This window comes from Lolium rigidum, chromosome 4 (assembly GCF_022539505.1).
Source record: "Lolium rigidum isolate FL_2022 chromosome 4, APGP_CSIRO_Lrig_0.1, whole genome shotgun sequence".
Taxonomy (NCBI): Eukaryota; Viridiplantae; Streptophyta; class Magnoliopsida; order Poales; family Poaceae; genus Lolium; species Lolium rigidum.
Window position 1 is genome coordinate 186235329 of NC_061511.1, and position 15691 is coordinate 186251019.

The 15691-nt window shown below is 49.1% G+C and overlaps 1 protein-coding gene across 1 annotated transcript; it reads right to left on the reverse strand.

Moving 5' to 3' along the window:
• Positions 1-5660: 5660 nt before the first annotated feature.
• LOC124647909 (probable serine/threonine-protein kinase PBL7) lies at positions 5661-15458 on the reverse strand. The gene is made up of 6 exons (XM_047187758.1): positions 15098-15458; positions 14710-14957; positions 11903-12324; positions 6753-6885; positions 6305-6394; positions 5661-6201 (listed from the first exon to the last, which is right to left on the reverse strand). Exons 1-6 carry the CDS (start codon positions 15456-15458, stop codon positions 6019-6021), a joined length of 1437 nt encoding a protein of 478 aa, XP_047043714.1. The 3' UTR covers positions 5661-6018.
• Positions 15459-15691: the final 233 nt, after the last annotated feature.

The following is a 15691-nucleotide window of genomic DNA, read 5'->3' on the forward strand; positions in this document are numbered from 1 at the left end:
GGGGAACAGCCTGCGGTGGCTCGGCTTGGCGCCTTTAAGGCAGCGATGGCGCTACGTAGCTTTGGCATGGCCGGTTGCTCGCACACGCCGGCAGCTGTTCGGCGCAGATAATGACATTGAGGATAAAAGTGCAGATGATAACATGTGGGCCCTCCCTTTCAACGGCCTAAGCAAAAAAGCATGAGTATTTGTTGCCTGGACATCACTTGTAGAATGAAACTAGTCAGGAACATCATTAGCCAGTCTAATCAAGACAATCGGTGTTTTTTTGCAACGGCGTAACGCTAGACCGGTGGCTTCTTGCGAGAAAAACGTATCCTGGTGGTGTCGTGATGAAGTTGCCCTATGTGTGATGGGCTCTTGCAATTTTCTCATCACGCTGTGGACCTCAAAGCAGCCAAGAAGCGGGCTTAAAGAATGAGCAACACAAAGAGTAAAACCAAGATAGTATGTTCTAAAAAAAAAAAAAAAAACTAAGATAGTCATACGTCATCCGCTTGATTACGATAGACTTCTTCGATATTATCCGCATCAAAGAGGCGCGAGAAAGTCAAGAGGCTTGTTATAAGGCGAAGATCCGATCATTCAGTCAATGATTTGGTAGTGAGATCTGGACGGGTCTTTGGACCAATTATTACTAAACCAAGGATCACCCAGTTCTTACATAGTTCGACTAATAACGCAGACTTATGGCTCTCGGGTGCAACGCACCCCTATGGACCAAAAAAATTATAATAATTTAAATAATTCAAAAAAAAATTGAATCTTCCTGGAAATAAAAGATGATCAAGTTTGTATTCGTAAAAAAAATGTTTGGACACGAAATGATTCTCATGGACTCCAGGGCAAAAAAGACAAAATTATGACAAAAATAAAGTGAATAGTACCTGGTCATGGGGCATTTCGAGTTTATTTTTTTTACCCAGGATACAATAAAAATAATTTCCTAGGAAAATATTTTGTTTCAGGTACAATACCTGATCATCTTTGATTTCCAAAAAAAAAATTAAAAAAACTTTTTAAAACTTTTTATTTTATTTTTCCAAGTATGGGGGTGCGTTGCACCCGAGAGCTCCTTTGTATTTCCCGTTCGACTAATACCTTCTAACGTAAGGATCTAGATAATACAAAGTTCCTCATTTGAGGACATAGGATTGCTCTCACCATCTGGCATTGTTTCTTTAACGTCTGGGTGATATCAATATGAAACTATGTCCCCGGAGAAGTTATTAAGTAGTAACCCTATACCTGACAACTCGTTCTACGATAATTTATTGAAGATGAGGCCATTCACAGTGTGTCATGGTAATAAGTTCTGATGCTTCCAACTCTCACAATACTCTAGGATTTTAGAGGACATTGCAAATGCAATTTAAATAAGTATGAAACTGTTATTCATTATGTACGTGGTGTATTTTAATACGACACTAGCAAAAACTAAGTTCTATCTTCCCTTGGGCGACCTCAAGTAGACATGATGGTTTCTTTGTGAATTATGTCATATTCCTTCTATATTTTGAGGTATATATAAGAACAATTTTACATTGAAAGTTGGTACAATGTGGTGCAACAATCACATGATGGATGCTATCATGCAATTTGATACTACGGTATGAAGCACGTGACATTCATGTAGTACTGTGACAGCTGAGCATCCCATATCTGCTCAATGAAGCAGTTCCCTTGTAGTTGAAATAGTCGTATAAATTCAAATTCATCCTATAGTTTCCTAACATGACCATGTTTTGAGAAAGCTTTTGCATTGTTCGTCTGATGTCATTTCACTAATGAGTAGCAACAAGTCTAAGCTATAATAATCTTCACAATATATATGACCATGTCTCGATGCCGAATATGAAGCCGACCCACAGTAGGAATGGGGTCAATATGAACTTACATCTTTGATCATATGTTGTTGATTGTCTTGCAAGTATATTTCATGTACTTGGTTGAGTTATTAACTTGGCTATGTGCCTCAGATGATTCGTCCTCGTGACGGTGACACCAGCAATTTGAGAACTACATGTATCCCGACCATCATCCATGTAGATCTTGGAGTCCCCCTGTGTTTGTGTGGCCTCTTATCATTCATGTACTATTGTGACCATATCATATCTACTCAATGAATTAGTTCCATAGAAGTTGATTTAATCGTATAAATTCGAGCTCATCGTATAGTTTACTAAGATGGACACCTTTTGAGAAAGCTTTTGCATTCTTCATCTGAAGTCGCTTTAGTAATAATGAGTAGCAACATGTTTAAGATATCATAATCTTCACAATATATGACCATGTCTCGATGTCCAATATGAAGCAACACGAGGAAAAGGCTTATAGGTCCCGAGTTACTACTGAAGCATTAAAAAGGAGGTATGCCTGTGCTATTTACCGTCGGCGCACCCAAATATCGGAGCGTCGGTGACATAGGCATCCCAAATGGGCCTGCCGAAGATAGTACCCGGGGTTTAATGAAGGCCCACTGCCCGAAGAATAAAAGATTCGGGAGCCCAAGATATATTAAGGAAAGTAGAGTTGTAATAGGAAGTGTTGTTTGTAATCTGGCGGGATGAGTTAGAAACCGTCCCGGACTCTGTAACTTGTACAAAACGAAACCCTCGGCTCCGCCTCTTATATAAAGGGGGAGTCGAGGGACGAAGAGATCATCGAATCATTTTTCACAAACCCTAGTTTTCATAATCGTCGAGTACTTTTCGGCTGAAACCTTCGAGATCTACTTACCCTCTACTTCTAACTAAATCCTAGCCTATAACCCGTAGGCATTGACAAGTTAATCCTTTGTCAGTCGGTGATACGAGGATACCACCCGCGGGCCCAAAATAAAAGAAAATGAAAAAATTAGTAAAATTATAAATCCTTCGAGATGACCATGTTTTATGTCATCTAGTTGTTAGGAAAATAATCAAACAAGAATCTTGACTTTTTGTGAAAAATGGCGCCGTCTTTCGGTAAAACGGCTCTGGAGATTGCATACGGCCATGAAAATGTTTTTTATATAAAAACGTATCCATAGAAAAATTTACATCCTAATTCAACGGCCTATGACCATTTACCGATTTTTTAGATTCCTCAAATTCGAAAAAATAGTAGTTTTCTAAGGTTTTAGAAAAAAAGAAAAAAATGCACATACTGTCGGCGTACCAAGAGGGTTGTGTACCGGCGGTAACCTAGTCCTATATAAACAAACTCGTGTCTCTCCTCTTTCACTTTACTCTCCTCCTCCTCCTCCATTTCTCTACCTTCTCATCTCTCCCTCTTCCATTTCTTCACCTTCTCTTTCCCTGAGTCTCTACCTCCAGCGACCCCAAGCTCGAGCTTCTCCCTCCGGCGACCACCACCTCCGTCTATGGTGGCCACCTGCTCTTTGGCGACGGCGGCAGCCTCCTCCCGGCGAAGGCGACGACGACTATCTCCGCTCCGGCAGCCCTTCCTCCGGCGACCACCTCCCTTCCGCACGACACCCACGGTGACCCTTCCATCGGCGACCACCTCCGGCGGCCCTTCATCCGGCGCCCACCTCTGGTACCCACGGTTCCTAGCGACGACCAAATCTCGATCTAGATCTAGATCGAGCCCTTTTTAATTATGCCAGTAAACTACCCACGATGCACCAGGCTGGTGCGCCAGCGATAAATCGTGTTACCGCCGACATACCAGGCTGGTGCACCGGCGATAAGCCGTTACCGGTGGCATGTTTCCACCGGCGAGCGCTGGTGCGCCAGTGGTAACTTTTTTTGGTCCGCCGACGGTAGGCTTTTTCCTAGTAGTGAAGCCTACCTGCCATAATAATTGGGTCAATATGAACATGTTATGTTTCATGATATGGTTTTGGTTATCTTGCAAGTATATTCCATGTACTTTGCTGGCTTATTCACTTGGCTATGCATCAGCTGATTCATCCTCTAGGTAGTAACACCAGCAATTTGAGATAGCTTGGAATCCCTATGTGTTTGTATGGACCCTTATCGTTCTACTTTCCTACATCAGTCGTTGAACTTATTAGCGATGATAAGAACCAAAGTGGTCATTTTGACCATGTCTATGAACCCCAATTATTTTGAGTGTGGTCTGGTTGCGATGTCTAATCTCTATGCGTGAGATAGATGGCAGTCCGATCATACAGGCTTGGTCCCACCAATAACACTTCCTCCCTATTGTTAGGGGTGGGGGTGGGTTGGGAGGACCGAAAACCATGCATGAATAGTTAGTTGCTTGTAAATTTACCGTCACATATTATCTTTTATAGTATGTATTGATACAAATATTTTGTGATAGATCTGGAAATCATAAAACAACACCCAACGAACCCTTAGGGCTCCTAGAAAGAAACTAATTGACTGTTCCATCTTTTCACATTATATCTCAAACAAAAAATCAGAGAAGTCCTACAATGATGTATTTTCGACCAAAGACATAATCAGGATAGGTGCAAGGATATCTTGAACTGCAAGTCATAAACAACCTGGTGTACTCTGTCTAGCAAGGTATCGCCTTGAGAAAGGTGGGTATCTCTGGACTAGCTCTGACAAACCAAGGAAAAAAAAACGTTCCTCTCATCTCTTCAGTTCATATGTGTCTGCCTTGGCCCAAGTTGAGCCCAAGATCCTGGTTGCACGGTCATAAGTCCTGATACTTCCAAGTCCTAAGATATTTGTGGATTTTAGATGGCATTGCAAAGGCAATTTCTAATAAGTCTTAAACTAGTGTTCATGATGATACGTGGTGTGTTCTAGTATGACACTAGAAACAACAAAGCTCTATCTCCCTTGAAAACCCTCCATTAGGCATGACGGTTTGTTTATAAACTATGCCATATTCCATCAATATTTGCAGGCATATATGAGAACAATATTACATTGAAAGCCGGTACGATGTGGTGCAACAACCATATGATGGATGCTTTCATAAAGCTTGATACTATGATACCAAGCATATGTCATTCGTGGACGATTGTGACTTGTGAGCATCGAGTGTCCCCTCAATGAAGTGGTTCCCTCATAGTTGAAAACTTGAAATAGTCGCACAAATTCAAGTTCATCGTGTAGTTTCCTAAGAGGACAACATTTTAAGAAAGCTTTTGCATTCTTCGTCTGAAGTTGTTTCAATAATGAGTAGCAACAAGTTTAAGCTATGATAATCTATATGACCATGTCTCTATGCCCAACATGAAGCCTACCTGCCATAATTATGGGGTCAATATGAACATATTATCTTTCATGATATGGTTCTGGTTGTCTTGCAAGTATATTGCATCAGCTAATGCATCCTCTAGGTAGTGACACCGGCAATTTGAGAAAGCTTTGACACCCCGTGATGTATTACGGGTTGTACATCACTGGTTAAACTTACTAGCGATGATAAAAATTAAAGTGGTCCTTTTGACCACGTGTATGGACACCAATCCTTTTGAATGTGTCTAATTTTGATGTCCAATCTCTATCCATGAGATAGACCGTGGCCTGATCATACTGCCTTGGTCCCAGCAATAACACTTGCTCCCTATTGTTAGGGGTGGGGGAGGAGGGAACAACCATGCATGAATAGTTGCTTGTCAATTTCTCCGTCACAGATTATTTTTCATAATATTTATTGGTACGAATAATTTGTGATAGATCTAGAAGTCATAAAACAACACCCAACGATTCGAAGAGCTCCCAAAAAGAAACTAATTGATTGTTCCATCTTTTTACATTATATCTCGAACAAATAAACAGAGAAGCGTACAATGATGTATTGTCGACCAAACACATGATAGCTGCAAGGATATATTGCAATGCAAGTCATGAAGAACCTGGCGTACTCTGTCCAGCAAGGTATCATCTCGAACAAGGTGGGTATCTCTTTTTTTTTTGAAACGGAAGGTAGGTATCTCTGGACAAGCTCGGGCAAACCAAGGAAAAACAATCCTCTGATCTCTTCAGTTCATATGCGTGTGCCTTACTCCAGGTTGAGGTATGTACACTAGCTGAAAATTCCAAGCCGTCGGACATGTCTCGTGTTCTAGGACGCCTGCTTCTGCAGCGGGCTCATGTAGACAACGTGTTGTAGGGGCCTCGCCGGCGTGGAGGAGCAGGACATGACGGGGCTCTTCTTGACGATGGGGATCAGCGACTGCACCACGTCCGTCATCAGCGGCCGGTACTCCGCCTTGGTTTGTACGCACATCGCCGCGATGGCCCCAACCTGCGATCAACCAAGAAGTTCGGGTTCAGGATGCTGCAGCTAGCTAGCGTTGCAGAGCAAGTATCTGCACATAAACGTCCATAGGATGTGGAAGAAAGCTTACCTGGATGAGATCTTTCACGGCGAACTGGCCTTTCAGGGCCGGGTCTACCATCTGCACGAGCCTCTCGCGGTTGGTCAGCCGTGGAAGAGCCTGGTCCAACAACGTACAGTATCACTTACTGAGAGCCTCATGAATGAAGGCATGAGAAATGGCATAGGTTTCAGATATTTCAGAACGCGCCCCATTTGCATAGACAAAACTGGCCCCTGCTTCCATTGCAAGCATCCGAACCAGAGTGCCCCGTACGTTGATTTGGTGTTGGTCCTAATCAAGGTAGTACTGCTACTGTGTTATTTCCCCTGCATTTATGCAGTTATGCTAGGTGTTGAGCATCTTGGTGGCAGAACGTGCACATGTTCACTGATGGTATATGCATCCTAGGAGGCTTGTACAAACCACATGAGCATTGGTACATAGCTGAACAGTGAGTAGTAGCTGCAGCACTCACCCATGAAACGAGGACGTGCTGTCCCGGCGGCCGCTGCGTGTCCACCGGCACCCGGCCGGTCAGCAGCTCGAGGAGAACCACCCCGTAGCTGTACACGTCCGACTTGGTCGTCAGCTTCCCCGTCGACGCATACCTGCAGGCAAACAACATTAGCCATTGAAAGAGTAATAATCAACTGTATGTATGCATACTGTATTCGTCCTCGTGGGGTTCAGTTATATAGAAGAGTTACACACGAGGGAGGAGAGGAGAGTACAGTTGAGATCCAGCTAAGTAGGATCATGCACAACGTGCGATATGCACAACGTGTGCGGGAGAGGTGGAGAGAATAGCTGCTGTAGAATCGGTCTTCAGTGGAGTCCGTTATCACATGTCTAACATCCCCCCGCAGTCACATCGTCGGCCCGACGAACGGTGAGACTGGTACGGAACTCGTTGAAGACAGCAGTAGGAAGGCCCTTGGTGAATATGTCGGCAAACTGAGAAGTAGTTGGAACATGCAACACCCTGAATTCGCCCAAAGCCACTTTATCCCTGACGAAATGGATGTCGATCTCGATGTGCTTGGTCCGCTTATGCTGAACAGGGTTAGCAGACATGTAGACAGCAGAGACATTATCACAGTACACAACCGTACACCGAGTAACAGGTCGATGAAGTTCCTGCATTACCTGTCGAAGCCAACAACACTCGCAACAACATGGGCAACGGCTCGGTATTCAGCCTCAGCACTCGGAGCGGGACACGGTAAGTTGCCTTTTGGAGGACCAGGAAATCAGATTATCGCCGAGAAAGACGCGAGAACCACGATGTCGAGCGACGGGTGTCGGGACAACCCGCCCAATCCGCATCAGAGTAGGCCACAAGGGAGGAATCGGAGGTGGGAGTGATGGAGAGGCCGTGATCAAGAGTGCCTTTGACATAGCGAATGATTCGTTTGACGAGATTGAGATGAGGTGTGCGAGGGGCATGCATGAAAAGACATGCTTGTTGAACGGCGTAAGAGAGATCGGGACGGGTAAGGGTGAGATATTGCAACGCACCAGCGAGGCTGCGGTAATGAGTGGGATTATCCAGGAGGTCACCGTCATGGAGAGAGAGTTTGGATCCGGCGTCGATAGGGGTGTTGGCAGTGTTGCACTCGGTCATGGCAGCACGATCGATAATGTCGAGGGCGTACTGTCGCTGAGAGAGAAACAGACCCGCAGAAGAGCGAGAAACAGAGATGCCTAAGAAATGGGAGAGAGGGCCGAGATCGGTCATGCTGAATTCAGATTTGAGAGAAGATATGATAGTCTGAAGTAGAATGGTGGAGGATGCCGTGAGCACTATGTCGTCTACATAGAGAAGTAAATAAGCGATGCCGGCCGAGGAATGATGGATAAAAAGAGAAGTGTCGCAGCGAGATGATGTGAAACCGGCGGAGGTGATGAAGTGGGCAAAACGCTGAAACCAAGCACGTGGTGCTTGCTTTAGACCGTATAGGGATTTTTGGAGAAGACAAACATGATCGGGGAGAGCAGAATCTTCAAATCCCTTGGGCTGCTGACAGTAGACTAGTTCGTTGAGGGTGCCGTGAAGGAAGGCGTTTTTAACGTCCATTTGATGGACGGGCCAGTGAGAGGAAACGGCAATGGAAAGGACAAGTCGAATGGTGGACGGCTTAACGACGGGGCTGAAAGTTTCGTCGTAATCGATGCCATGTTCTTGGCTAAAACCGCGAACAACCCAACGCGCTTTGTAGCGAGCGAGAGTACCATCGGAGTTGTATTTGTGGCGATATACCCATTTGCCGCTAACGATATTGGCACCGGGAGGAGATGGAACGAGACGCCATGTATCGTTGAGGAGAAGGGCATCGAACTCTTCACGCATAGCGCGAGCCCAATGAGGATCCTGGAGAGCAGAGCGGTAAGTGCGAGGGATAGGTGAGATGGAGGGGGTGGTGATGAAATTCAGATGCTTACGGGGAAGCTGAAAACCAGATTTGGCGCGTGTGCGCATGGGATGAGGATTGGCTGGAGGTTGCACGGGAATGGCATGAGAGGGGATCACCGGAGACGGAGTGGGGTGATCGGAAGATGAGGCAGAAGAGGCGGGCGCCGGGGAAGTGGAAGGAGTGCTGGGTGTCCGCGGCAGAGAAATGGGAGAAGCGGGTGCCGTGGCAGGCTGCCGCGGCAGAGGATCGGGAGGAAAGTCTGCCGAGGCAGCGCCGGGAAAGGAAGAGGATGGAGAATCGGGGATGGGTTCATCGTGGGGAAAGTCATAGGATGGAAGATCGGGAATAGGGTTGGTGGAGAACGGGAAGATGGCTTCGTCGAACGTGACATGGCGGGAAATGATGACGCGATCCGAGTGGAGATCAAGGCAGCGGTATCCTTTGTGTTGAGTGGGGTAGCCGATGAAAACACAAGGGAGGGATCTAGGATCAAGTTTGTGGCGGGTCTGAGCTTCGATGTTTGGGTAACATAGGCAACCAAAAACCCGTAGGTGATCGTAGGTGGGCGGCGTAGAGAAGAGAGCTTCGTGAGGAGTGGAGTTAGGGATAGATTTAGTTGGGCGCAGGTTGATGAGATGAGTGGCAACGTGCATAGCTTCAGCCCAAAAACGAGGAGGCATAGAAGCCTGAATCAGAAGTGTGCGAATGACATTGTTAGTAGTCCGAATGGCGCGCTCGGCCTTGCCATTTTGGGGAGAGGTATAGGGGCAGGAAAATCGGAAGAGAGTGCCATGAGGGAGAAAAAGAGCACGATTCTGTTGGTTATCAAATTCCCTACCGTTGTCACACTGGATGTTAGCAATTTTTAAGTTGAAATGAGTACTGACATATGCTTGGAAAAATGTAAAAACGTCATGTACATCAGATTTCGCTTTTAGGGGATATGTCCACATGAAGTGAGTGTAATCATCAACGATTATTAAATAAAACTTATAACCAGAAGGAGTGACAACAGGAGCGGTCCAGAGATCACAATGTAAAAGGAAGAAAGGCCTAGATGAAGAGCTAGTGGATGGAGAAAAAGGCAGCCGGACATGCTTGCCTAATTGGCAGGCTTGACAAAGGCGCCGTGAATTATTACATGGAAAAAGTTTCTGGAAAAAGCTAGAGACGCCGGGGTGTCCAAGGCGACGATGCCAGAGCTCCGAGGCGGCTTGAGTGGTGAGGAGCAGCGCCGTTGACTGGGGAAGCAGCGGATATAGGTCGCCATCACTGTTGGTACGAAGTAGATGAGCCTTGGTGCGCAGATCCTTCAAAGATAAACCCCAGGGGTCAAACTCCATAGAAATTAGATTATCACGTGTTAATTTGCGGACCGAAAGAAGATCCTGGATAATATTTGGAGCTACTAGGATATCATTGACAGATAGGGATCGAGCAACAGTAGGTATAGTAGATGAACCGATGTGAGAAACAGATAGATGAGAACCATTGCCAACAATGACAGGTGGGAAATTTGAGACGGGAGTGAGAGAGGCAAGATTACCATGTGCTGCAGCCATGTGTGAGGTAGCACCCGAGTCCGCAACCCAGCCGCTGTTGGAGCTGTTGATCGACAGGTTATGCAGGGCCTGCATGAGACCTGCCTGCTCGACGGAGGTGTTGTACGGTGAAGACATCTGCGGCTGTGAAGACATCTGCTGCTGTTGAGGCGAAGGCGGCTGCTGCGTGTACTGAGACGGCGCGGTCATGGTGAACGCGGATGGAGCAGCATAGGGCGACGGAGTGCCGTAGGTTGGTGCAGGGGCGAACTGGTACGGGGCGGTCGGCGTAGCAGCGAACGGCGACGGGGCGCCGTACTGCACCGGCGACGGGGCGCCGTACTGCACCGGCGCGAGGTTGGTGAAGGCATACGGGCGGGCCCCGAGGACGCCGGGACCAGCGACGCCGGGAGGCGGCGCGTAGACGGGGACGACGCCAGTCAGGGGCGGACGCGCGCTGGCGTTGGCGACGGGGGTGTAGCCCGTGTGCTTGTCGGTGCGTTTGCGCTTCTGCTTGCCCTGAGCAGGAGAGGGCGAGCCTTGGCCGCCGCCGCCATATGAAGGCCCGTAGGAGCCTTGCCCACCAGGAGGCCCGTAGGAGCCTTGCCCACCATGAGAGCCGCTGGAGTAGAGGACGGTGGGAGTGTCGGGCTCAGCAGCCCGTGGGCCGCCAAGCCTGTCCTCGTCGAGCTGGACGGTCGACTGGGCAGACGCGAACGTCGGCGCGGTCGTGCGTTCCTCCAGGAGCTGCCGGGCGGTGCGGTGACGTTTGTCGAGGCCGCGCAGGAAGTAGACGACGAGGTCTTCATCATCCAGAGGCTTGCCGATGTCGTGCAGGCCGTGGGCGATGCGCTGAAGATCGGAGGCGTAGACGGCGACGGACTTGTTGCCCTGGCGCAGATCATGGAGGTCAGAGAGTAGTTTCACCTTGCGCGAGCGGACGTTGCCGGTGAACATGGTCTCGATGGTGCTCCAGAGGGCGAAGGCGGTGGCCTTGGTGTTCATGATGAGCTGCTTGAACGCCGGCGTGCAGGTGTTGTAGATCCAGAGCTTGACGACGAACTGGGTGCGGCGCCATTCGCGATCTCCTTCGTGGTTGTCGAAGTCGGCGGCGATGTGGTCCTCGACGCCGTGGAGGCCGATGGCGAGCTCCATGTCTTGACGCCACATGGAGTAGTTGACGCCGGCGAGGTCGAGCTTGTGGTGGACGTAGAAGCCGATGTTGAGGCCGGCGAGGTAGTTGACGCGGGCCTCTGGAGACAGAGTGGAGAGATTGGGTAGAGGAGCAAAGTCCGTAGAGAGGGAGGGGGAGGTTTGAGAGGCGGCCGGGGAGGAGGTGCCAGCCATGGCGGAAGCGGTGGAGGATCGTTATCCTGATACCATGAAAGAGTAATAATCAACTGTATGTATGCATACTGTATTCGTCCTCGTGGGGTTCAGTTATATAGAAGAGTTACACACGAGGGAGGAGAGGAGAGTACAGTTGAGATCCAGCTAAGTAGGATCATGCACAACGTGCGATATGCACAACGTGTGCGGGAGAGGTGGAGAGAATAGCTGCTGTAGAATCGGTCTTCAGTGGAGTCCGTTATCACATGTCTAACAGCCATGACCGATCCTGCCTGCTGGTAAGTGGTAATGAAATCGATCGAGAGAGAATTGGTGCGTACTCTGGCGCGAGGTAGCCGGTGGTGCCGAGGACGCGGGTGAGCACCTGGCCGTTGGCCTTGTTGGAGCCGACCTTGGCGGTGGCGAAGTCGGAGACGCGCGCGCGGTAGTTGTGGTCGAGGAGGACGTTGCCGCAGTTGAAGTCGCGGTGGATCACCGCCGGGGAGGTGTGCTCGTGTAGGAACTCCAGCGCGCGGGCGCAGTCCAGCGCGATGCACAGCCGCGTCTGCCAGTCCAGCGCCGGCGGCGGCGCCGGCGACCTGGCTTCCTGGCTGTCCGTGGCCACGGCGGCGGGCCGGTGCAGGTGGCTCTTGAGCGTGCCGTTGGGCATGAGCTCGAACACCAGCAGCCGGTGGCTCTGGTCGGCGCAGTAGCCCAGCAGCCCCACTAGGTGCGGCGAGTGCATCCGGCTCAGGAGGTCCACCTGTAGACCGTAACTGATTACTACTCCGATGCTGCTTGATTACATGGCTCGATGAACACTGAGATCACTGTTGTTGGGGTTGTCGAGTACTTTTGTTTCACCAAATTCAGAAAACTGCAGTTAATGCCTCTAACAGGACAATTTAAACATGGAAAATGTGCAACGGAAGCAAAACTATCGACCTACACACACATGGGTTGATTGGAGAATCCGGGGGAAAGAGAAGTAGCTAGTAACCCCAGAGTGTGCAGAATGAATCCACTCTGCATATACAGCACTCGGGTTTCAGTCTCTAGTGATGATCTGTTAACACCTATAACCGCGGTCAGCTAGACGTCAACACCTAGCCAGCAGCTAGCCACCGTGCCGTCCCCGGAATATTTGCTGGTGATTGAGAGATAAGATGGACCAGGCTAGGATGATTAGAGACATGGACCGGTGCATGTGTCACGTTCTTCAATGGCATGTGTGAGAACCGGGGTTTTAAAGTCAACCGGCCCCGACAATCATACGCATTAACACTGGATAGAGATGCAAAGCGGCGCCCGATCCGCCCCTTCGTAATTAAAACCGTTTAGGTTAGCTATAACCTTTTTTTTAGCAAATTAGTCTATTTTTTAACTAAATAATGGTTTTTGCTGGCTTATGCGGGTGGCCGCTTGCAACCCTACCCATGAATGAACCTATACCCACAAACTCTACTGCATGCATCAAACATCCGGGCAATTCTACATGTGATGTTCAGAAAACTACTACTCCCTCAGATCTTGAGGAAATTATAGAAACCCCAACCATTATTATCGTTGTTGTGTAAACTACACAATATACATTTTTTCACGTATCACAAACTATTTATGTAATAATAGGTTGCATAAAGGTCCAATTTTGAGATTAAGCGGAGTAAATCTGATGTAAATCTAACGACTTGGCCCACGAGGCAGTGATGATGTGGCATTGAGTGTCCACATGTCATCAAATAATTGTCTCATAGTAGTAATTTGGAGAAGTTCGGAATTTCATAAAAGTTTGAACGAATCTCAAAAAAATGACAAAAACTTCTGAATTTGTTGATCCAAATTGTTCAAAAAATCATTGTTTCTAACATTTTAGATATAAGAAACATTCCTAGGTTAGTACTCTACATTTCAAGCGGAAGGGAATGACACATCAACACTAACTCGTTGGCCCCGGCCGTCAAACCGGTGTTAATTACCTTATTAGTATGAGATTTGGACATGTGTGCAACATATTACACAATAGTTGGTGGTTTATAAAAAAGGTGTGACTAATTCTCAGTCGAATGAGAACTAAGGTGATGTCATCTATGTGCAAGTTGTTGAATCTCAGCTGCAACCCGATGTGCAACCGAGAAAATCCTAGTTACAACCTATGTTGCAAACCTATCTTGATTGTTTCACATGAGAAAGAGTGTACTTTCAATTTTCTTGAAAAATCAAACTATTTTAAACTTTGGCAGCAAAACTTATGAAAAGAAAAAAAGCTATATGATGAAAATACATATTTTTAAATAGAAAACATATACTTCCTTCATATAGCTTTTTGGTTTCATAAATCTAATGGTGACGTAAATGTTGATGACAGAAAAATTAAAACTACATTGTTAGCCATTTTCAACCGTTCAAACTTTTAATAAAAATTGGCTAGTGAGTCAATTCAATAACCTACACTCTTTGGTGGATGGACAAATTCGGTCACCTAGCTTGTCTGAACAGCGTTAAAATAGGAAAACAGGGAGGACGCCCAATTTTGGCCACCAGAAATCGAGGGTGTCAGTCCAAACCATTGTTGACCAATGAGACAAGCTAGGCTAGGAGAGACTGTCCCAAGCTGGGTTTTGAGAAGATAACTCGATCGACTAGCTCGAGAAGTAACATGAGTACTCCTCCCCTGCCCTGCCGGGATGGCAAGGGCAAAGGGCAGCCTTCTCCTCTCCCGTGCCCCGGCAAGTTGCGCATGATCCGCCAAACAACGTAGGCAGGCACCGCCAGACACCGATATTCTGCCGGGGCTTGGCCTTCCTGCCCCCGCAACGTACCAGCCATACGCCCATCGGCAGCTCGGCTGATGCGTCCCTCTCACTCCCCCGACTAAAGACAAGGCCAACAGTCTGTCACCAACGCACCGGAACCAGGCCGGCAGGCGCACATCAATGCCGTCCCTGGTTACGTACGCATGCCACAACTATCCCAACACCAAGCAGCACCAGCAACCACGTACGTGCTCCATCTTACAGTGTTCAGGTGCTGCTACGACTAGAGGTTTGTACCCGAAACAATGGCGGCGGCGGACGCACGTACAGACGGCGAGACGTGAGCCGATCGATGGACATGTGCATGTGCAGCTCGCGAAATGAATCTTAGTTACCTCGACGCGGAACTCGCGCTCGCCCTGGCGCCGGAGGTCGAGCTGCAGCCGCTTGATGGCGGCCGGGGTGCCGTCAACGAGCCGGCCGCGGTAGACCACGCCGTACGCGCCGCGGCCCAGCACGTTGGCCTCGCCGAAGCCGTCCGTGGCGCGCTCCAGCTCCCGGTACGTGAACACCTGCGCGCCCCGGCTCCGCGGCTGCGCCGCCGCCAGCCCCAGCGGGCCCAGCCTCCCGCCGTACATGCACCCTGCACCCACAGCACCGACGCCGTGAACCAGTCAGCAGCTAGCAACGTTCGAAGCATGCGACGAGCGATACTGCGTTGGTTAATCGGTTTGTTCACCGTGCCACACGATGACAAACTAATAAGCATGAGTAGATGCTTACCGGAGGCGGGGTAGCACCTGGCATTGTGGCTGGCCCGGGCGCTGCTGCCGCAGCTGGACGCCGGCGCCCCGCCCGGCTTGTCGCCGTCGACGCTGACCACGGCGCCCGCCAGCCTGAGCCTGCCCCGGCGGGTCAGCACGAGGATGACCGCCACGGCGACGAGCAGCACCAGCCCTATCGCCAGCGCCGAGAGCGGCAGGATGGCGAACAGCGGGTTCGGGCGACGGTCGTCGCCGTGCCGGAGTGGCGCCGGCCACGGGGACATCGGCCAGGGCGCGAGCAGCGCGTCGGCGGCGACGTCGCCTGCGGCCAGAGGCGAAGGGGCCGGCGGCGAGGTACCGAACGCTGCCACGTCTGCCATTCTCGAGTCGTCGAGGGTGGCCGGTACTGTCAGCTGGAGGTGGTGGTGGAGATAAGAAGGGTGGCGCGCCCACGGGGAGATATTATAGGGGGGGAAAGCAGAGTGCGAAATTCTCTGAATCTACTGGAATGTAGGTTGCCTGTACTTTTAATCTACTCGTCGTCAGAGCCACTGGCTAGCATTCCCTGCGCGGCCTGCAACATGCACGCACGCGCGGTGGTACGGACGAACCG

Coding starts and splice junctions, on each gene's coding strand:
- LOC124647909 (XM_047187758.1), bottom strand. CDS start 15,458: ATGGCAGACGTGGCAGCGTTCGGTACCTCGCCGCCGGCCCCTTCGCCT. Junction 12,325..14,709: donor AGCGCGAGTTCCGCGTCGAG/GTAACTAAGATT, acceptor TACGGTCTACAG/GTGGACCTCCTGAGCCGGAT. Junction 6,202..6,304: donor CCGTGAAAGATCTCATCCAG/GTAAGCTTTCTT, acceptor GGTTGATCGCAG/GTTGGGGCCATCGCGGCGAT.